Source organism: Schistocerca cancellata, chromosome 9 (genome assembly GCF_023864275.1).
Source record: "Schistocerca cancellata isolate TAMUIC-IGC-003103 chromosome 9, iqSchCanc2.1, whole genome shotgun sequence".
Classification (NCBI taxonomy): Eukaryota; Metazoa; Arthropoda; class Insecta; order Orthoptera; family Acrididae; genus Schistocerca; species Schistocerca cancellata.
Window position 1 is genome coordinate 113054892 of NC_064634.1, and position 24350 is coordinate 113079241.

At 38.9% G+C, this 24350-nt stretch overlaps 1 protein-coding gene across 1 annotated transcript in view; it reads right to left on the minus strand.

The window, feature by feature from the left end:
* Nucleotides 1-20351: 20351 nt before the first annotated feature.
* Nucleotides 20352-24350, minus strand: part of LOC126100858 (integrator complex subunit 10) — a 132027-nt gene continuing 128028 nt past the window's right edge. Inside the window, exon 13 of the mRNA XM_049911526.1 lies at nucleotides 20352-20524. Within this exon, the coding sequence (XP_049767483.1) occupies nucleotides 20365-20524 (160 nt within the window). The 3' untranslated portion in view covers nucleotides 20352-20364. The remainder of the gene's footprint in view (nucleotides 20525-24350) is intronic.

The window sequence follows — 24350 nt, forward strand, 5'->3', positions numbered from 1 at the left end:
ATCCCAGAACCTCTCCCCATAGTCCATCTCTCTGCTCACTCCTACCAATCCCCTTGCTCATATCTTTTGCATGCTTCCTAAAGTCCATAAACCCAACCACCCAGAATGTCCCATTGTGGCCAGTTACTGTGCCCCCACTGAGAGAATCTTTGCTCTCGTAGACCAACATCTTCAGCCTATTACTCTCAAACTACATTCTTATATAAAACATACCAACCATTTCCTCCACCAGCTCACCACCATTCCTGTTCCTTTACCACAATGCCCTGCTCATCACTATTGATGCCATCTCCCTTTACACTAACATCCCCATGGCCTTACCACTATTGAACACTAATTTTTCCAGCACCCGATGGATTCCAAACCAACCACCTCCTTCCTAGTCACCATGACCAACTATATCCTCACTCACAGTTACTTCTCCTTTGAAGGCATTACCTACAAACAAATCTGGAGTACGGCTATGGGCACCCGCATGGCACCATCCTGTGCCAACCTATTCGTTGGCCATCTAGAGGAATCCTTTCTAAACACCCAGAATCCCAAACTCCTCATCTGGTTCAGATGCACTGATGACATCTTCGTGATCTGGATGAAGGGTGAGGACACTCTATCCACATTCCTTCAGAATGTCAACCCATTCACTTCACCTGTCCTCCACAAGCCATCTTCCTCGATGTTGACCTCTACCTCAAAGATGGCTATATCAGTATCTCTGTCCACACAAATCCTACAAACCACCAGCAATACCTCCACTTCAACAGCTGCCATTACTCCATACCAGGAAGTCCATTCCATACAGCCTAGCCAACCATGGCCATCACATCCATACTGACAAGCACTCCAGGGCTACCTGTGAAACCAGTCGTGTGATCTACAAGCTAAGCTGCAACCACTGTGCTGCATTCTACATGGGCATGGCATTCAACAAGCTGGACCCAACAATCTGTGGCCAAGAAACAACTGAGCGACTCTGTTGCTGAGCACACAGCACAAAACAATGTTCTTCATTTAAATGTCTGCTTCGCAGCTTGTGCCAACTGGATTGTTCCCATCAATATCAGCTTTTCTGAATTGTGCAGGTGAGAACTCTCCCTGCAATATATCTTAAGTTCCCATAACCCTCCTGACCTCAATCTTTATTACTCATTGTCCTTACCCATCTATCCTCTTCCATTCCCATTCCAGCACTACACAGCCCTCTATTCCACCAACACACCCAGTCTTGTTACTTCTCTCCTTTTTCTGCTACTCCCTTCTCTCCCCTGCCCTCTGTCTAACCTCCCGACTCCACATAGCTGCCCTACTCTCCAACTTGTCCCTGCATGCTCCCAGCAGCACTTTACCATCCCCCACCTTACATCCCTCTCCCTCCCTGCACCCCGGTTGCCTCTCCCATAATGTGCTGCTACTCACAGTCTGGCTCTGGCTGCCAGAGACTGTAGTCATGTGTTTGTAAGTTGCATTTGTATGTGTGTGTGAGTGTTGTCTATTTCTGACAAAGTCCTTGTTGGAGTTGGCCAAAAGGTAACGTTCCAACAGTCTTTTTGTTGTACCTTGCTGCAACTCAGCATCTCCGCTGTATGGTGAGCAGCAACTATGCTTTTCATTATATTGTAACATTCCTTCCTGAATTTTCCATTGTTTGATTTTGGCAAAAATGTAAAATTGTGCACTTCACAGAAAGGAAAAAGAAGAAGAAACAAAAGTATCCTCTGCCTACTGTACCAGTGAGTCACAAATGAAATCATTCAATTCATACAAATATAAGGGTCTGGCAATTTGTATCCTGTAGGTAAAGCATTTGGGAGACTTCCCAGCAGTTGTGCAAAGTGTGTATACAGATAGATGTAGATAATATGACGATCAGCCTCTGTGCAAAGAGCCATTGGGTTGGGAACAAAATGAGATATGTCTCTAAAGGAGTATTTATTTATAATTTAGAAATAATATAACAACTCACTTGATAGTGGAGGCATTGAGATGCGAACAGGCACAAAAACAAGACAGGAAACTTTATTATGAAAAGGATAGAGTGTTACTCATCATATAGTGGAGATGCTGAGTCGCTGACAGGCACAAGAAAAAGGCTGCTAAACAAGTAAACTTTTGACCAAAAGGCCTTTTTTTGAATTGGACAACATGCACACAACACATATTCATGCAAAAGCAACTCCCACATACATGACCATATCTCTGGCTGCCGAAGCCAGACCACGAGCAACAGCGCATGGTGGGAGAAGCAATTTGGGTAGGAGGTTGGGGCGAGGACTGGGAGGGATAGCGGGGTAGGGGTGTGGGATGGTAAGTGCTGCCTGTGGGACACACAGGCCTAAGGTGGAGAGAGGTAGGGCAACTAGGTGCAGTTGGAAGGTAAGATGGAGGGGAGGGCGATGGGGGGGGTGGGGGGGGGGGAAGAAGTTGAAAGACTGTGTTGGTGGAATAAAAGGCTGTGCATAGCTGGAGTGGGAACAGGGAAAGGGATAGGTTGATGAAGGACAGCGACTAATGAAGATTGAGGCCAGGAGGATTACGGGAACATAGGATGTATCCTATTTTGCTCTAACCCTCCTGACCTCAACCTTCATTAATGACTGTCCTTCACCCACCTGTCTCCTTCCCTGTTCTCAATGTAGCACTACACACCCTTCTATTCCACCAACACATCCACAGTATTTTTAATTCTCTCTCTTTCTGCTCCCCCTCCCTCCATCTAACCTCCTGACTGCACCTAGCTGTCCTACCCTCTCCCCAGTTCATCCCTTTATGTTCCCACTAGCAGCATTATGGCATAATTTTTTGGGGAAACTCAGGAAATGTTACACAAATTTTAAAGTTGCAAAAAAGAATCATTCGCAACATGTGCTCTGCACAGCCGAGGGCATCATGTTGATCATTATTTAAAGACCTAAAAATATTAACTGTCCGCTCTTTATACATCTTTGAGGTGGTTTTTTTTCCTACACAGCAGATCTGATCTATTCAGAAAAATCATTTTGAACACTCTTATGACACAAGATATAAAGAGAACTTTATGCTCACCTCTCATCACTTAAAACTGCGTGCTCAGACTCCTCAGTATATAGCCATGAAAATTCACAACAAAATAAAAGGGTGTGACACAATGAATAAGAAGATAAATATTTTAAAAAGCAAGTTACATTATTTTCTAATTGAATGATGCTCCTACCCTGTGGAAGATTTCATGAAGGACGGAGTGATACTTTGCGCTGGATACCTAAAATGGAATAAAAGTTTATGATAGTTATAGTAGATGTAAATACTGTAAGTTTGACAAATTTCAAGTAAGTAAACTCTACACAAAGTATTATTGTAAGTGTGATAAAATCTTAAATAAGCAAATTGTAACCTTGATATGTCTCCTGTACATCAGACATATGTTCTGAAACTGTGTATGTTATGAAATGAATAAAACACATTTCACATTTACCACCCCTCATCCCTAACCTGATATCCCTCTCCTTCCCTGCTCCAACCTCCCCTCCATATCTCCACCACCAGATTGCTTCTTCCATAATGTGCTGTAGCTTGCAGTCTCATTTTGGCAGCCAGAGACAGTGTTCACATGTGTGTGTGTTGCATTTGCATGAATATGTTTGTGTATGTTGCCTAATTTAAAAGAAGGCCTTTTGGCCAAAAGCTTTCTTTGTAACAGTCTTTATGTTTTGCCTGTCTGTGACTCAGCATCTCCTCTATATGGTGAGAAACAATCTATCCTTTTCACAATATTGTCATTCTTTCACCCTGGAATTGTTCAATTTAGACAGAAAACTTAGCTAGCTTTTGAACAAATCCTTTTTCAAGCTAGAGTAAACACACGCATCAGTAATGATACGTTGTGCTGAATACAGTGTGCTAGGACTGCAGTTCAGCAACTTGACTGGGGTAATAGATTGGGTGCAGGGTTATTACAATTTAATGTGACCCAAAAAATGTGAGTATTATTAAACAATATTTTATTATGAAAATATAATTAGCATATAAAATATTACATAATTAGCCTTACAAAAATTAAAAAGAGCTACCCTACTTATTGAAGACAACTATTTACAGTCAAAGGAATTTATTTTATTAATATTGTGTCTTAATTTTTCTTGCAATGTAAGAAACATAATTAAATAACATTTAATTTCCAGAAAAAACTATAACTTGATGTAGAATCATGATGGCCCTAAAGTACAGCTTCGTCCTTTTTGGAAGCAGGTAGAAATTTATAGACTTTCACTAATTCCTCGGGTCTTTTCTCTCTTAATTTATTCTTTAATTTTGACCAAATGAGCCCATAGATGGAGAATATTCTCTCAATAGATGCAGCACTGGCAGGGGAGGAAATGAAGTTTTTCACAAAATTAATAAATTCTGTAGGCAAGTTTCCTTTTTTTTCAGGTCCATTGTCTTCCACCTTTTGTTTGGCTGGAACTGTGTTATGACTGGATCAGAAAACATTGTGGCAGGAAAAATATCAGAAACAGCATAACACTCTACGAGTCAGTTTTCTGCACTTCTTTCTTGTTCAACAGTTAATCTTCTGCCCTTAAATGTTGGATCTAACATATTAGCAAGATAGTGAAATGGTTCTAGTGCCATTCTGTGTCCGGACTTCTTTCTAAAAGCACATTTCATAGTTTAACAGTGCGTGCAATATTTATGCTATCTGCTTGAAAAGGTAGTTATAAGCTTACTTTTTCTCAATAAATGACAATGCCATCACTTGTCTTATGGAATCTATGGCAGGATGTTTCTAGAGTATAATGAATACTATCCGATGATATCTGGTCTAACAACAACCACATGATTTTGTTACGAAAGCCTTATACAGGAAGCAAAATTGATAAATGACTTTTGTGAAAATTTAAATCTGTGTTAATATGTTATAGAAGAAAAAAAAATAATTGTGATGTGGAACTAGAATTCAATAGTAGGAAAAGAAGTAACAATAGCTGGAGAACATGGACTGGGGGAAGGAAATGAAAGGGGGAGCTAGATGCTGGGTTTTTATACGGAGCACAACTTGTGAAAGAAGGTTTTGTGCATAGAAGAGACCTGGGGTTTCTGGAAGATTTCAGATTGGTTATACAGTGGTAAGGCAGGGGGTTAGAAAACAGATTGTTAACTGCAAAACATTTTTGGGAGCAGGTGTTATCTCTGATCATAATTTATTAATTATGAAATGCAGATTAAAGCTGAAGAAATTCTAAAAAGGTAGGAAATCAAGGACAGGAGTTGAAACAACCTGAGATTGCTGAGAGTTCCAAAGGGAACATTAGGCAATGACTTGATGGAAGCACGAAAAAGAAATACAATAGAAGATGAATGGATAGCTTGGAGAGATGAAATTGTGAAGAGAGCAGAACAATACCTAGATGACAAGACATGGTCCACCAGAAAGGAGATAACACAAAAATGCATTAAATTAAGCATAACTAAAAAAAAATGAGATTGACAGAAAGAGCAAAGTGGAAATGGCTAGAGAATAAATGTAATGCTGTAGATGCATGCATGACTATGGGAAATATAAGAGTAGTGATCAAAAAGTAATACAAAACTTTTTTTTCTGAAAGCAGGTTGGTTTATTTCAGGATTCCATTACACCATATACTAGGTCTACAACTTTGCTTCCAATGTTTTTTCTCAAAGTTCGGGGCTTTATTGCAAAAAACTTCCCAAAAAAATATTATGATTCATAGTATTGCCCATCACTGGCCACTACATTCTCCCATCTTTTGGATAGCATACTAATCCTGTGGCGGAAGAACTGGGCGTCGTTTGTGGGACTCCAGGAATCAATTCAATTTTGCACTTGTTCATATGATTAGAAGTGCTGGTCAGCCAGACCGTATGCCACTGATTGAAAAAGGTGGTATTCAGAGAGAGCAACGTATAGAGAATACAGCGGGAGGGATAGGACTTCTCATTTCAACATTTCCATGTATATTTTGACGGGTTTTGCGACATGGGGTCGAGCACTGACCTGCCACAAAATTACCTGTTCGTGTCTATTGCTGTATTGTGACCGCTTGTGTTTCAGTGCTGGGCTCGAACACATCAATTGCTTTCGATAATGATGTCCTGTGACTGTCTTCATATGTTTCAGTAGCTACGAAAACGTTTGTCTTTCACCACCATGCCGGTCTTTGACATCAAAATCACTGTTCATAAGGCATTGAAAACATTCACTGAACATTCTTCCACTAATAGTTTCCTCACCATAGATCTTACCCAGCATTTTAAGAGCCACAGCTGCAGATTTCTTCTTGTTAAAGCAGAAAATTAAAACTTCCCACAAATTGTGAGAAATGGGTACGTAAGTTGACGTATTTAATCAAGAATAACCTTATGATGCAATGACAAATCGACTAATATTTTTATGGCATTATGTTTACAGATGCCTAAGCTTATTGTATTACACCTATGACCAACCACCTGAACCCCACTTGCCACTACTGCTGTCTATTGCAAAACAGCAGAAGCAAAGTTGTAGACCTAATATTATTCCTCACTCTTTTGGCCACAAAACACTATTCAACGTAAACTCCATTCAATGTGACGGCCTTACACCACCTTATTGGGAGGGCCTGTATGCCTGCATGGCACCACTCTACTGGTCAACATGAGATCTTGCTGCATCAATAACCTCCCTATCACCCACATACTGCTTTCTTTGGGGTGCATTCATCATTGAGCCAAACACATGATTCAGTGTTAATTGTAGTCTTCTGTTAGCAGTGAGGAACCCAGCGGGCGGGCACACACTTTTGAGTACCCCAACTGTTGAATGAGTGCAGCAGCACTATAAACTGAGGTGTCCAGTTATGCAGTGAGGAAGCTGATTGTGATTCCTTGATAACATCAAATGAGAGTGTCTGCATGTTCCAACATTGCAAGAGTCACAGTTGGTTCGGCTGGCCGGCACAAGGAATATCGGACAGGTTTGCATGACCTTGTTGCGATGATGCTTTCCTCAGTGACTCTTCCATGCTTTTGTTTAGTGTCAGGTCTCTGCAGACATTCTACAAGCACTTATGAATATCTATGATGCTCTGGTTGTCCGGCAAAATAAACTCAATGACACCTCTCTGCTTGCACCTGTGTTGCAGAAGCCATTTTGAAAGCTAAGTGTAGTGTAGCCACCTGTCTGAACTTCAAGAGGCTGAAGTGGGGATATTCCAGAATGCCCCACAACAAATACTGCATTTTTTCAATTGAAATTGTCTGAGAAAAAAAGTGTTGCATTACTCGCTGAACACCCTTCATAGACACCATATAAATGAAAACTAAAGAAATCTTTGAGAAAACAGAAGCAACTATTGAATATTCAAATTTCTACTGGATGACCAAGGCACAACTATGGTAAGCATGTTCAAGTGGATGTAGGTTGCAGCTGTTATTCACAGATAGACTAATGTATGCAGCTGCATCAAACCAGTCTTCATGTTCTTCAGTGTCCATCCCTCACTGCCTAGCTTCTCCTTCAACAGGACTGTTAAAGTGGGTTTTATGAATGTATCTCTTCTATTACTTTCCCCAAATTAGGATAACACACATGACAAGCATGAGGTCTGATGACATCTCAATCATGAGATATGCTGAACTATTCCATGCACCATGGTAACAAGGGTGCTAATTCCAACAAAGCACCTACGTCTTTTTCAACTGCTCATGACTGTAGCTCCACATGTTTTATCCAGTGATGCTCATAGTTACACAGATTTACGCATGCAAACATCTTCCTGAGCACAGCAGATATCTTTGTAATCTCTGTTTTCATTGTTAATGGTTCAAAGAAGCTTCACTTTTGTTGCAATACCCTCGAACAGCTGCACTAATTCAGAGTAAAATGTTATACAACTGTGTTGATTGGTTGGTAGAATTGGCGGGGGGATATCAAACAGCGAGGTCATCGGTCCCATTTGGGAAGGATGGGGAAGGAAGTCAGCTATGTCCTTTCAAAGGAACCATTCCCACATTTGCCTGAAGTGATTTAGGGAAACCACAGAAAACATACATCAGGATGGTCAGACGTGGGTTTTAACGGTCGTTCTCTCGATTGTGAGTCCAGTGTGCTAACCACTACAATCAGTGTGATACAGGCAGCAGATGCATGTGATGGAAATGTGGAAAGGAGAGGAAGTTGTTGCATGGCATAAGAATGTGTAGCTTTCTTCCTCTCTCCTACTCCACTTGACACAAGCAGGGTTGAGAACAGTTATTTTAAAAAAAACCTCTATGGTTTAAATTGGTTTTTAGGGGACTTTTTCAGGTAGACAAGTAGTTTAACTTAAATTCTAGTGATTAATTTATTCATAACACAAACCCAATCTAACAATTACCCAGAAATTGTAACAGAGCATTCTGAAGAAGTCCCTAGTAGCATTAGCAAAGTCTTGGACAATGTCATAATTTATAAAGATGCCACTCATGTTCTCTGACAACCATCAGAGATTTGTAGAGTCCTGTGAATGTGTGGTGTCTATTCTTTTGGACAGGTCTTAAAGAACATAAACCATATGTAATCTGCAGCTGTGATACTTTATATGTACACCCAGGATCTCCTGCTTACTAGGCTGTTGCGTTAACACTCTGCGCCAACCGGACACAGTGTTTATCGCAAGTGTGTGGACTGTCTTGGAATGGCTCTTGGCCAACCCACACTACCACCTAGCATACCGAGACAGTCTGTGCAGTTGTGATAAACACTGTATTCATGTGATACAGTGGTTAATGCAACTGCCTAGTATGCAGGAAATCCCGGATTCGAATCCCAGTCCAGCACACGTTTTCACTTGTTGCTGCTGATTCTGTGTAAACTCCCGATGCAGCTCACATCAGTAGCCCCTTCCCTTTCATTTCCTTTCTCCTCCATCCACATTCAATTTACACATAGAAAAAGTTTACAATATGGTGCCTAGTGTAAGTTGTATTTTTTATAGCCCCCAGTGTTTTAGCTAATCAAAACGAGAAAAAGTGTTCAACATGTGGAAATCTCAATGTTTATAATGTAAGAACATGAATAGCATGTGATGTAGTCTCAAATTTTAGTGAATTAAGGGATAAGAAACTCAACAAATGCAAAAACAGTACACCCTGTGAAGCATCAACATTATTTCACAAGATAACGGAATAAATGATGATTACGAAACAGTGCTACTGCAAAAAAGTCCTACTAAAGGTGTAATGTTCACAACATGTAAAACAGTGTACCAATAGTTGTGTGATTGTGAATCCTGGATTTGCACTGTATGCTTAAACTTCACAACAAAGAAATAAATCAGAAATTACATCAGTGTTAATTCAAGAGAGTCATGCTTTACAGCATAGATGTGGGTTGTTATTGCAACAGAAGCAACAAAACATAGCTGAAGTACAAGATGAGTGCCTCAATTAGCAAAATGCATTAGTTAATCAACACAAACAAATCACAGAACTACTCATGAAAAAAAGGTAAATATCAGAAGCAAAATAACAATGTTGGTGAACAGCCATGTTGTTGTGGACTAGCAGAAATTTTCAATAAGTCAGTTTAGCTAAAAGCAACAAGCGTTAATACACCAAACACCCCATTCTCGAACGTAGGGAAGTTAGTGCAATTTGCTGATTGTACCAATCTTAATCAAAATGATTTTGTTGTATTATTAGGAGGATCGAACAATGTGCATAAAAATGAAACTCAAAAAGCCATACAAAATTTGAAAAGATGCTTAAGCCACCTTACTCATATAAACATACCACATAGATATGACTTACCACAATGGTCCTGTGTGAACAAAGAAACTGAAATGGCAGATAAACGTCAGAAATTTGCAGATTATAGACGTTAACAGTATTGGGCAAAGATTTCATACTTTGCATGGCCTGCATCTTAACGATTATGGGAAACAGATGATAGCCAAACAAATAGGCAATATTGTGTTAGAAAGGCAGAACAAATCCTGTGATAAAAAGCTGACCCTCTGTTGTTGCAATTCAGGTACACAACAACATTTAGCAATCGCTAAACCACAACTACAAAATCATTCTCCACTGGAGAAAATAAAAGAACCAGAACAGAATACAGAAGTGCAAACTGATCAAATACCTCCAAAGAAGTGAAACTGGCATCAGAAACATCAACTAACCTTCTGCACAACAGAAAGAAGACAACATCAAAATCACCATCTAATGAAGACCAGCAGAAGCAGAGAAAGACACAGTTCCAGCACAGAGTGTGAAGATACAGTCTCACCAGAAGTGAAGTTCTCAACATAAAAAGAACCACCAATAATTCATTTACAGAAGAGTAACTCCAGCTCACTTAAGAGATTTCTTCTGATGGGAGCTATAAAAATGGCAAAAAGTTAAGTACAGGAGAAGTAAATACATCACTTAATCAGATAATAACTACACATCAAAACATAAAGTCCATTAAAAATAAGCTTTAAACTTACAATTAGCTATAGAAAGCAGTGATATAGAATTAAGATTAGATTAGAGTAGTACTTGTTCCATAGATAATGAATACGACACTTCGTAATGATGTGGAACGTGTCAGGTTTATAAAAGGTGTCTATGCAAGATATTACTTTTTTTTTTTTTTTTTTTTTTTTTTTTTTGGGAGGGGGGGGGGGGTTTGGGAAATCACCCACTTACTATATCCAAAAATTCATCTAATGAGTAGAAGGAGTTGCCATTAAGAAATTCTTTTAATATTTCGTTTTAAATGCTATATGGCTGTCTGTCAGACTTTTGATGCTATTAGGTAAGTGACCAAAGACTTTTGTGGCAGCATAATTTACCCCCTTCTGAGCCAAAGTTAGATTTAACCTTGAGTAGTGAAGGTCATCCTTTCTCCTAGTGTTGAATTCGTTCGGATTGTTAATAACAAATTTTATAAGTAAATATATATATTGTGAGGCTACAGTGAAGATTTCTAGCTCTTTAAATAAGTGTCTGCAGGATGATCTTGGATGAGCTTCAGCAATTATTCTGATTACACACTTTTGTGCAATGAACACTCTTTTACTCAATGATGAGTTACCCCAGAATATGATGCCATACGAAAGCAGAGAATGAAAATATGCGTGGTAAGCTAATTTACTCTGATGTATATCGCCAAAATTTGCAATGACCCTAATAGCATAAGTAGCTGAATTCAAACATTTCAGCAGATCCTCAGTGTGTTTTTTCCAGTTCAACCCCTCATCAATGCATACACCTAGAAATTTTGAATATTCTACCTTAGCTACCAATTTCTGATCGAAGTCTGTATTTATTAATGGGGTCATTCCATTTACTGTGTGGAACTGTATATACTGTGTTTTGTCAAAGTTTAATGAGAGCCCATTTGCAGAGAACCACTTAATGATTTTCTGAAAAACATCGTTTACAATTTCACCAGTTAATTCTTGTCTGTCACGTGTGATAGCTATACTTATATCATCGGCAAAAAGTACCAGCTTTGCATCTTCACGAATATAGAATGGCAAGTCATTAATATATATTAAGAACAGCAGAGGACCCAAGACCGAACCTTGCGGCACCCCGTTCTTGATTGTTCCCCAGTTTGAGAAATCACCAGTTTTTTTGCATATTATGTGAACTGTTTATTTCAACTTTCTGCACTCTTCCAGTTAGGTATGATTTAAACCATTTGAGCACTGTCCCATTCATACCACAATACTTGAGCTTATCTAGAAGTATTCCATGATTTACACAATTAAAAGCCTTTGATAGATCACAAAAAATCCCAATGGGTGACTTCCGGTTACTCACAGCATTTAATGTTTCATTAGTGAAAGTATATATAGCATTTTCTGTTGAAAAACCCTTCTGGAAACCAAACTGACATTTTGTTAAAACTTTATTTTTACAAAGGTGTGAAGCTACTCTACAATACATTACTTTTTCAGGAATTTTGGATAAGGCAGTCAGAAGAAAGATTACGCGGTAGTTGTTGACATGAGACGTATCCCCTTTTTTATGCAGTGGTATAACAATGGCATACTTCAGTCTATCTGGGAAAATACCCTGCTTTAGAGAGCTATTAAATATGTGGCTAAGAATCCCACTTATTTCTTGGGAACAAGCTTTTATTATCCTGCTGGAAATGCCATCAATCCCATGTGAGGTTTTATTCTTGAGAGAGTTTATTATCTTCCTAATTTCAGATGGAGAGGTGAGTGGAATTTCAATTGTATTAAATGGTGTGGGTAAGGCCTCTTCCATTAACTGCCTTGCTTCTTCTAATGAACATTTAGATCCTATTTTATCTACAACATTTAAAAAATGATTATTCAAAATGTTTTCGACTTCCGGCTTGTTGTTTATCAAGTTTCCAAATTGTGCTGTTGTTTGTGTAACTGAGCACAGGCTCAAAGATAATGAAGTAATTTGTACACTGAAGCACCAAAGAAGTGCTGTCACAAGTTTATCATATCCCATCAGAGGCTGGACCACCTGTGAAGGGAGCCATGTAATTTACCATCTCTGCTGCAATCATTGCACAGCTTTTTATATTGATGTGACTACCAACAGTTGCCCACTAGGATGCATGGCCACCGCCAAACTGTGGCCAAGAGCAAAGTAAACCCTCCTGTGGCTTAACATGCAGCTGAACATAACATGTTTGATTTCAATGGCCACTTCACTACCCAAGCCATATGGATCATCCCCTCTACCGCCAGATTTTCTGAACTGCTTAGATGGTAGTTATCCTTACAACACATTTTCCACTTGTGTAATTATCCCATCCTAAACCTATAGTAATATACTGTCCTCACACCTTCCAACCAACAGTTTTCACCCCCCTCTTTCCCATTCTGATCTCCCATCTTTGTTTGCTGCCCTCCACAAGTGCACTCGCCCAACTTCTCCCACTCCTCTCCTTTTTCACTCCGTTTTCACCACCTCCCTGCCCTACAATCTATTGACACTGCACATGTTACCATTCTAGTCCCTGCACACTCCACCAAACACTGCTCCTCTCCCCCCCCCCCCCCCCTTCCTGTACACTGCTATCCCTTCCCCTTCCCCACCCCCTTTAGATTGCTGCTTCCATCCCATGTGATAGTTGCTGTCCGAGTTGGTTGTTATGTGTGCCAAGATGTGCTTGCTTGTGTGAATGAAAATCATATGGTTCTCTTTTTCTGACAAAGGCTGCAGCTGAAAGCTTATGTGTGTCTTTTAATTGTGCTGCCTGCCTGCAAATTAATGTGTCATCTTTATGGTAATTAGTAATCTATCTTTTTATACATTGTTGACATTTCTACCTGGAGTTTCCATTGTTCAAACCTGCAGTTTGAGTCAGTAAAAGCAATGTTTTTAATGTAAAACTGACAAAGCAAATATGTACTTAGACATGCTCCATAGATATATATCATAAGCTGCTTAATAAATAAATAGAAGTGCAGCGATTTTTGTGTTGATAATGAGTTCAAAAGTACAATGCTCAATTTCATATTTCCACTGTTTCTTTTTTTGTTGTGGGTATGTATAGATTCCCCAAAGAAAATTTCTGAAATCACTTGACAGGTTTTTTGACTCAGTTAAAGTCAGGTCATAAATGTGTAAATTTCATCATACTCAGACAAATGAACATTGACACATTGAGTGAGTGTCACAAAGCAAATACTTTACAGATTATATCCTATCTTCAGGGGACAAGGATCTACATGGACTGATACACACTAGAATAGTTATCACACGGTAGTTCAATAACTTATGTTATAACAAATTATGACTAGATCATCTCAGCAGAAATTACAAATGCTCATCTCTAAGATCATTAGGTCAGACTTTAGTGCTATAATGTAATACCAAACTGAAACCAACAAAATGTATGAGCACAAGTGTGTACTATCTGCAGGCAACATTGGTATAGTAAGATACAGTCAAAATCAGGAATCTTTGGAATGAGTAATTACTACCATTGTGGATCAATAATAAATTAAACATGTTCTTAAAGTACTAGCTGGGCACATAAGCATTAAAAAAGTTAATATAAAAAAATCCACCTTTAAAATGAAAATCTATACCCTTTTATTTAAAACAAGAGATGAAAGGAAAAATGGAAAGCATGGATAGCTTGCACAGACAAATTGCAAGTTATATAAAGAACTCTGTGAGCATTGCAAATATCAGCTCTGCAAATAAATCAAGAAATTAAAAGCAGAAAGAATTAACCAGCAGAGATGAAGCTCAGATAAAATTTCAAAGACTTGCTGGTCAATTGTAAATAAAATCTGAAATGATGCAAGAGAAAATAAAATGAATAAAGGAATATGAGCTGTGAATAATTAAGACATTTCTGAACCTCTACCAATTAGAATATTTTTAATGATTACTTTACATAGACTGCTAAAAGTGATGTCTGCATGAACAGAATGCACAGCATTCGTATGAGACAATTAAAAAATCGAACTGCAGTACACTATCTGAAGTATACACTGACAACATCCTGCAGCTTATCAATAGCCTCAGAAGCAAAGAATCAGCAGGGTTAAATGAAATTTCTCTGTTTCTACTGAAGAAATGTTAACATGAGTTAGAGAAACCATTAGTAAATATAAGAAACTGTATTTTTTAAGACAATGTGTTACCTGACTGGTTAAAAGTTGTTGTAGTCAATGTCTTCATAAAAAAGGGTAAAAAGCATGTTCAGTACTTCATGCCTATTCCCCTAATCTCAACATTCAGAAAAAAGATTGAGTAATGTACCACACATAAGATTTTCAAATTAGGTTTGAAAACGTATGGTTCATCATTCAAAATTTTCAATTCTGCTAAAAGCCTACAGAAAATGCAACCTGCAGAATAATGGATTATGCAAATGTTAGTTAAATGCCAATAATTTTTTTGGTGAGTGTTTGTAGAATGAATGTCGCAGTTCCCTTTGACGAGTTCTTGTTACTAGCCACAAATGCTGTGAGAGCGCATTTCCAAGGTGCAGAGGTATCTGGAGGAAATACTCGGTTGAGTGTGTACAACATGTGTCACTAAATTAAGGAATATTCTTCAAAGAATCCCAGGTATGGCACTATTAAGAAAGTGATCACCACTGTAAAAAGATCCTTCTTAGCCTACAAAAATGTACTGAGAGAAAACACATGAAGTTTCACTTTACAAAACTTTTTGTTGTTGTTGTTGTGGTCTTCAGTCCAGAGACTGGTTTGATGCAGCTCTCCATGCTACTCTATCCTGTGCAAGCTTCATCTCCCAGTACCTACTGCAACCTACATCCTTTTGAATATGTTTAGTGTATTCATCTCTTGGTCTCCCTCTACGATTTTTACCCTCCACACTGCCTTCCAATACTAAATTGGTGATCCCTTGATGCCTCAGAACATGTCCTACCAACTGATCCCTTCTTCTAGTCAAGTTGTGCTACAAATTTCTCTTCTGTCCAATTCTATTCAATACCTCCTCATTAGTTATATGATCTACCCATCTAATCGTCAGCATTCTTCTGTAGCACCACATTTCAAAAGCTTCTATTCTCTTCTTGTCTAAACTATTTATCATCCAAGATTCACTTCAATACATGGCTACACTCGATACAAATACTTTCAGAAACGACTTCCTGACACTTAAATCTATACTCGATGTCAACAAATTTCTCTTCTTCAGAAACACTTTCCTTGCCAATGTCAGTCTACATTTTATATCCTCTCCACTTTGACCATCATCAGTTATTTTGCTCCCAAAATAGCAAAACTCATTTACTACTTTAAGCATCTCATTTCCTAATCTAGTTCTGGCAGCATCAGCCGACTTAATTTAACTACATTCTATTATCCTCGTTTTGCTTTTGTTGATGTTCATCTTACATCCTCCTTTCAAGACACTGTCCATTCCGTTCAGCTGCTCTTTCAGGTCCTCTGCTGTCTCTGACAGAATTACAGTGTCTTCGGCAAACCTCAAAGTTTTTATTTCTTCTCCATGGATTTTAATACCTACTCCGAATTTTTCTTTTGTTTCCTTTACTGCTTGCTCGATATACAGATTGAATAACTTTGGGGATAAGCTACAACCTGTCTCACTCCCTTCCCAACCACTGTTTCCCTTTTATGCCCCTCAACTCTTATAACTGCTGTCTGGTTTCTGTACAAATTGTAAATAGCCTTTCGCTCCCTGTATTTTACCCCTGCCACCTTCAGAATTCGAAAGAGAGTATTCCACTCACCATTGTCAAAATCTTTCTCTAAGTCTACAAATGCTAGAAACGTAGGTTTGCCTTTCCTTGATCTTTCTTCTAAGATAAGTCGTAGGGTCAGTATTGCCTCACGTGTTCCAACATTTCTACGGAATCCAAACTGATCTTCCCCGAGGTCGGCTTCTACCAGTTTTTCCATTCGTCTGTAAAGAATTCGTGTTAGTATTTTGCAGCCGTGACTTATTAAACTGATAGTTTGGTAATTTTCACATCTGTCAACAACTGCTTTCTTTGGGATTGGAATTCTTCTTGAAGTCTGAGGGTATTTCACCTGTCTCATACATCTTGCTCACCAGATGGTAGAGTTTTGTCAGGACTGGCTCTCCCAAGGCTGTCAGTAGTTCTAATGGAATGTTGTCTACTCCCGGGGCCTTGTTTCGACTCAGGTCTTTCAGTGCTCTGTCGAACTCTTCACGCAGTATCATATCTCCTATTTCATCTTCCTCTACATTCTCTTCCATTTCTATAATATTGTCCTCAAGAACATCACCCTTGTATAGACCCTCTATATACTCCTTCCAGCTTTCAGCTTTCCCTTCTTTGCTTAGTACTGGGATTACATCTGAGCTCTTGATATTCATACAAGTGGTTCTCTTTTCTCCAAAAGTCTCTTTAATTTTCCTGTGGGCAGTATCTATCTTACCCCTAGTGATATGCTCCTCTACATCGTTACATTGGCCTCTAGCCATCCCTGCTTAGCCATTTTGCACTTCCTGTCGATATTATTTTTGAGACGTTTGTATTCCTTTTTGCCTGCTTCATTTACTGCATTTTTATATTTTCTACTTTCATCAATTACATTGAATATTTCTTCTGTTACCCAAGGGTTTCTACTAGCCCTCGTCTTTTTACCTATTTGATCCTCTGCTGCCTTCACTATTTCATCCCTCAGAGCAAGCCATTCTTCTTCTACTGTATTTCTTTCCCCCATTCCTGCGATTTGTTACCTTATGGTCTCCCTGAAACTCTGCACAACCTCTGGTTCTTTCAGTTTATCCAGGTCCCATCTCCTTAAATTCCCACCTTTTTGCAGTTTCTTCAGTTTTAATCTACAGTTCATAACCAATAGATTGTGGTCAGAGTCCACATCTACCCCTGGAAATGTCTTACAATTTAAAACCTGGTTCCTGAATCTCTGTCTTACCATTATATAATCTATCTGAGACCTTCTAGTATCTCCAGGGTTCTTCCATGTATACAACCTTCTTCCATGTTTCTTGAACCAAGCTATGATTAAGTTATGCTCTGTGCAAAATTCTACCAGGCGGCTTCCTCTTTCATTCCTTACTCCCATTCCATATTCACCTACTATGTTTCCCTCTCTTCCTTTTCCTACTGTCGAGTTCCAGTCACCCATGACTATTAAATTTTCGTCTCCCTTCACTATCTGAATAATTTCTTTTATCTCGTCATACATTTAATCAATCTCTTCCTCATCTGCGGAGCTAGTTGGCATATAAACTTGTACTACTGTGGTAGGTGTGGGCTTCGTATCTATCTTGGCCACAATAATGCGTTCACTATGCTGTTTGTAGTAGCTTACCCGCATTCCTATTCATTATTAAACTTACTCCTGCATTACCCCTATTTGATTTTGTATTTATAACCCTGTATTCACCTGACCAGAAGTCTTGTTCCTCCTCCCACTGAACTTCACTAATTCCCACTATATCTAACTTTAACCTATCCATTCCCCTTTTTAAATTTTCTAACCTACCTGCCCGATTAAGGGAGCTGACATTCCACACTCCGATCCGTAGAATGCCTTCTTTCTCCTGATAACAGTGTCCTGAGCAGTCCCCGCCCGGAGATCTGAATGGAATATTTTACCCAAGAGGACGCCATCATCATTTATCCATACAGTAAAGCTGCATGCCCTCAGGAAAAATTACGGCCGTAGTTTCCCCTTGCTTTCAGCCGTTCACATTACCAGCGCAGCAAGGCCATTTTGGTTAGTGTTACAAGGCCAGATCAGTCAGTCATCCCGACTGTTACCCCTACAACTACTGAAAAGGCTGCTGCCCCTTATAAATGTGATTATGTACTGCAACACCAAAATGTAATATAATATTCCATGGAGCATGGAGAGATGCATCAAACCTGTCTTCGGACTGAAGACAACAACAAGAAGCTGAAATTCCTTCTTAAGTGTAGCGTTAGGCCATTAATTGTGGTCATATATAGGTACACGTATGAAGTGTGTGTTTTTATGTGAGTGACACATGAAAAGAATTTTTCAGTAAAAGACTTTTCATTAAAATATTATTTAAAAAGAAAATAACTGTAAACTGGATAAACATCCCTATTATTTATGCTTTTTTTTAGTGCCAGTATAAGGAATTGTTAATTGTTTATTTTTCACAAAGGACTGGACTAAATGTGTCAAAATCATAAAATTTTCTATGCTAATCTTAGTGTTCGTTATATTTTTCATTGAAGGACTCCAGAAAGGTTAAAATAGTTTGTTTGAATCTAGAAAGGACTATTCCTAGAAAATAAAGGGGCTAAAATCCATTTTATAAAAACCTAAAAATCCGAGCACTAGTTATCAGCTATTATGTACTTTGCACATCTTTACATTTTTTTAAGTATCAGCTTTACTGTCTATGTGTTAAAATGCTGGCTGAAAGTATATACACCTACCACCAATAAACAAATTAAAAATATAAAAAAATCCTCTCTCATACATTGCCGTGTTCAAAACATTGAAAAATACAGGAAGTGAGAACAGGTTGTGATTGTTTACATTATCCCTTTCACACTTTTTATTAATCTAATCTATTAATGAGGATTTTAATCTATCTGGAAACTGACTGAATTGGAAATATGCTTTCCATAGGTTACTAAGAACTAAAGTGCTAATGTATGGCACAGAGATCCTTCATTAGCATACTGAATGTTTCATCACATTGATATTGAGTTTTGACTTTTCAGCGGTTTAAGGGATTAAATTTGCTTCTTGCTGCCAGCAGGTGACATAATTATCTTGGGACATCAGCTTTTAAGGGTGTTGCATATTTTCTTGTATCAATAAAATTTTGCTTTAATTTGCCAACCAATGACAGGAAATGGCTGTTCAATATTTTGCACAACTCTGATCAATCGCTGACATTCCTTGCATAGAACAGACGTATTATCTTTAAATGGCTACAATTTTCCCTTACACTTCTTCCACAACTGACCATATTGTTTTAGTATTGTTTGAGTAGCGCTCTATTCTCTTAGTAAGACTAATGATTTCTTTAAGCCTGTCACATCATGTTCTTCAGCATTTCTCATTATTGTCTAGTAAATTCTCTGCTTAATTTGTCTCTGGCCTTCAGACTATGATGCAGCTCCCATTCTCCCTACATGTCATTAGTTATCCAAACTGATTGCTGATTAGTGTTACATACTTGCTGCATTTCTCAAATACAAACAAGTTGTCATAGAAATTGACGATTTTAGAAATGCACTATATTGTCATTTAAGCTGTCTGAATTACAGACTTCTTTCTAGTGTACCCTTTGAACTTTTAAAAGGTTTTCATCACGAGTGAACCTCAACATCTGTAGCTGGTGCCAAGATTTTTTCTGCCTCTTAGACAGAGTTTCACTTAAGATGAATCAGGTTGTTTTATGTTTTATAAAATGGAGAATTGTATTTGATGAGGGTATGACTATATAATTGATATAAATAATTGTTAAGTCAAATATTACTGACAATATTTCTGGCACAGACAGCTACTACTGATAACACTATTGTAATGTGCTAAACTAAATCTAGGGCAGTTTATCAAGAAAGATAATTATCATGAACAATACTGGCATTATTGTTGTAAGTAACAGTGTCTGCATACAAGATAAGTCTGTAATATACTGTATATTTAAAACAACATGATAGAAATAGAAATGAAAACACCTCCATCAATGACATAATATTTTATTTACTCTTCCTGAATAAATTCATTTTTAATAACAAAATATTGTACAAATATACTGAGCAATGACAGTGAAATTCTAATCTTACACTGTAAAAGATTTCATTGTTTACAATAAAGCTTTATGGTGACAAAACCTGTGTTTATGAGATTTTAAACTTTGATATCAACTGGAAAACTGTCTTTATTTAAGTATTCTAAATATACATTTTAGCTTTTTTGTAGTTTGAAGACAAAACTAATGCAGAGCTTGAATTAGTAACGTCCTCTCCGAAGTAAGAAATCTGATGATCAGTGGTTCCAGTGGCTCAATGCTTCTGGCTGCTTGTCGCCTCATTGCTTGCTTAAAGTCTTCTTTCACACCCTTATCCGCTCCTCGTGTAGAGATGCGCCGCTGACTGTAGAGAGAATATAATTTGCATCATTTTGATGAATTTGATATTTTATGAGAAATATGAACTACCTCGGGAGTATTTGTTATTGAGTCTGGCTCACTAATTACCCAGAGCATGACACTGCAATAAAGACTGTGGCGTGATGAGCAGCATCTACATTCTTTTTACAAAACTTTCTTGAGTGATGTTATTTGGCATTATTGCTGCATATTTCCAACCACAATCTCATTACTGCAAGTTCTACACCCTATATTACAAAAAATACCAGCACAATAAGATCCAAACAATCTAGCTCTGATATTTTTCTTCTCAAGTTTTATTCTGTCAGGTCGTTGGAGCATAGTAGGAACTGCTCCACATATCATGAAGTATACTGACATTTAACAATTTGTTGATGTTGTATTATCTAACAGCTTGTTGGTATTCCATTAGTTCAGTTTCTACACAACACACAATGCACCGTTCTTACCTTGTTTAGAAAGGTTTAATATAAGCCAGGAGTACTGAAGAATTCTGCATTGGCCACGGTAAATGACATCCCAAAAAGCTTGTTTCTTCGGTGTTCAGTTCTCATAAGGAACTGAATATAGTCAAAAACAATGAGACAACAGAATAAAATTTCAAGAAGAGTGTAAATCATCCCTTAAAATGTGCGCAAAATATTCCTCCAGTTTCTGTTCAGACATGTTGGCAAAAACTGCAATTAGTCTTGACCCCAGCCCAACTGGAACCAACCCTGATCTTAACTAGAAACAGTGGATTAACACTTTAACACTTGTGAAAAAGAACTGAATTTATAGCTTCACACTAATGCTGTAACAGTGACTTCCATGAAGTTACAACGTTCTCACAAATAATTAAAATATTAAGAACTTCTATTCAGACAGAACAAAGTGTGCTCCATTAAGTTTCGGGAATACAGCCGCATGAATTCTGCTTCTTCTTCTAATATTTCGGCTGTATACCTTTCAGCCATCTTCAGAGAGAGCCGTACGACTGACGCTCCAGCGCTCGCTCCATCCTTTTAAACTCGCGGACCGCGCCACTGCGCATGCGGCCACAGATAAACAAGACGCCAGTGATGTTGATCGGCGGCAAAGACGTACAATGTGCATGAGTTACGTCTTTGGCTGCGCATTCGATCCATGCTGGGAGGTCGATGTATTACTGGGAGCTGAACTGTAGCGACGTCTTTGTAAGTTCAATATTGAAAGTGCCGGATTCCATGCTTTATCTAATGTGAAACCGCTGTCTCTATTAATTAAATTCTTCGTCAAGCGGATTTCAATGGCCTCTTTTACTACGGAGTCCCAGAAAGATGAAACAGAAGTCAGAATTTCGACATTTTCATATACCATAGAGTGACCAGAATCAATACAATGCTCTGCCACAGCCGATTTACTGGGTTGTAAGAGCCGAGTGTACCTGCGATGTTCCGTACACCTCTCTTGGACTGTACGATTCGTTTGTCCGATATATGAAAGGACACATTCACATGGTATCTTGTAAACTCCAGGCTTGCGGAGTAGTAAGTCATCTTTAATGGAACCCAGGAGTGCAGCCATCTTCGCCGGTGGACGAAAAATCACTTTTACTTTATGTTTAGTGAGGATCCGTCCTATTTTGGATGAAAGGCTTCCCACATACGGCAGGAAAGCCATGGATTTAAATGTTTCCTCGTCATCTTCTGCATTCCTTACGTACACTTTAGGTTTTATTTGTAGTGCCTTACGTATCTGTTGTGGAGAATACCCGTTGTCCTCAAAAACTCTCTTCAGATGTAAAAGTTCGTCTTTTAAACTACTTTCATCAGATATGACGTGTGCGAAGGATGGTGACAACTATTTGCATGTAAATATAAGTCCGTATGGGTCGGTTTCCGATATACTGCATGACCCAAAGTGCCATCTTCTTTGCGCCGAACCAAGACATCCAAACATGGAAGACATCCCTCCTTTTCCACTTCCATTGTAAACTGAATTTGTCCATGGATGGAATTCAGATGGTTTAAGAAGTCCTGCAATTTGTCCTCGCCATGGGGCCACACTACAAAGGTATCATCAATGTACCTCCAAAAACTGTAGGCTTCAAACTAGCAGACTCCAGGGCCTTCTCTTCAAAGTCCTCCATAAATAAATTGGCCACCAAGGGTGACAAAGGACTACCCATGGCAACACCGTCAGTCTGTTCAAAAAAAGTCGTTATTAAATAAAAAGTATGTGGAGGTCATCACATGGTGAAACAAAGCTAAAATCTCCTTACCAAAACTTTTTCCAATGGGATCTAAAGATTCAGAGAGAGGTACCTTAGTAAATAGCGACACTACATCAAAGCTAACTAATAGATCGGAGGTGTTCAGTTTCAAAGATTTTAATTTGCCAATGAAATCTGCAGAGTTCCTTATATGATGATCACATTTTCCCACAAGCGGCCTCAATAGTGACGCCAGGTGCTTGGCACAATCGTAGTTGGGAGAACCAATATTGCTCACGATAGGACGTAGAGGAACGTCTTTCTTATGGATCTTTGGGAGTCCATAAAGCCTTGGAGGCACTGCACCACTTGGTTTCAGTCTTCGTATGACTTCCGGTGGAAATGTGGAGGCATTCAAAAGCGACGCCGTCTTCCTTACCACCTTGTTGGTGGGGTCCTTACTGATCTTCCGGTACATACTATCATTCAGTAAGCTGTATATCTTATCATGATAGTCGTCACGTGATATTAAAACAGTGGCATTACCTTTATCAGCAGGGAGAACCACCGTTTCGGTATCTTGGCGGAGCATACGTAGTGCAGTCCTCTCTGCCACAGATATATTGCTTCTTTGTGGGCGAGCCTTCATAACAGCTTGACAAGTTTCGCATCTTATTTCATCTGCAGAATCCGTAGAGAGTGGTCGAACGGCTTCTTCAATGGCACTGATGAATGCAGGTATAGGCAAAACCTTTGGCGTGGGTGCAAAATTCAGTCCTTTGCTTAAGACCATCATCGTAGCATCGTCCAAATCTCTACCCGTCATATTAATGACGGAGCGTCGAATGATACTTTCTTGCTGTGGAGATGGCTCAAGTCGGCTGAACTTTGCAGTCTGTCTTGATGTCGCTACCTCATGAACCCAGTCTGATTTGGCCCATGTTGTACCCTCTATCCAGTTCCAAGAGTTGCTGGGTAACTCCACAGACATCTTCAGGTGCAGACGATAAAGTTCTTGAGAAACAAGATCCAGCTTCCTTCGTGTAAATCGGATCCTCTCCTTAACGATAGCAGAACCAGCTTTAATTAAAATCTTATTCATGGAAGTCGATTTTATAAAATGTACTAACCTGGCAAACTTCGGAATTATGCCATGGTCACGGCACCTCAGTAAAAAACTTAAAGAGCTCAATAATCTCGCTCTCAAATGTCGTAGCTTGTCCAATCGTTGATCTAATGCACAGCCAAAGATGTAACTCATGCACATTGTACGTCTTTGCCGCCGATCAACATTACTGGCGCCTTGTTTATCTGTGGCCGCATGCGCAGTGGCGCGGTCCGCGAGTTTAAAAGGATGGAGCGAGCGCTGGAGCGTCAGTCGTACGGCTCTCTCTGAAGATGGCTGAAAGGTATACAGCCGAAATATTAGAAGAAGAAGCAGAATTCATGCGGCTGCATTCCCGAAACTTAATGGAGCAGTCTTTGCGCCACGAAAACCTGAAGATTCAGAACAAAGTGTGTCTGTCTGAAAAAAGGAAGAAAAATCAGCCAACATAGATAACCAGCTTTATGATGGTATCATATGCAGCCTGAATTTTCACAGTGGAAATGATATTAATAACAAAACATTTAATAT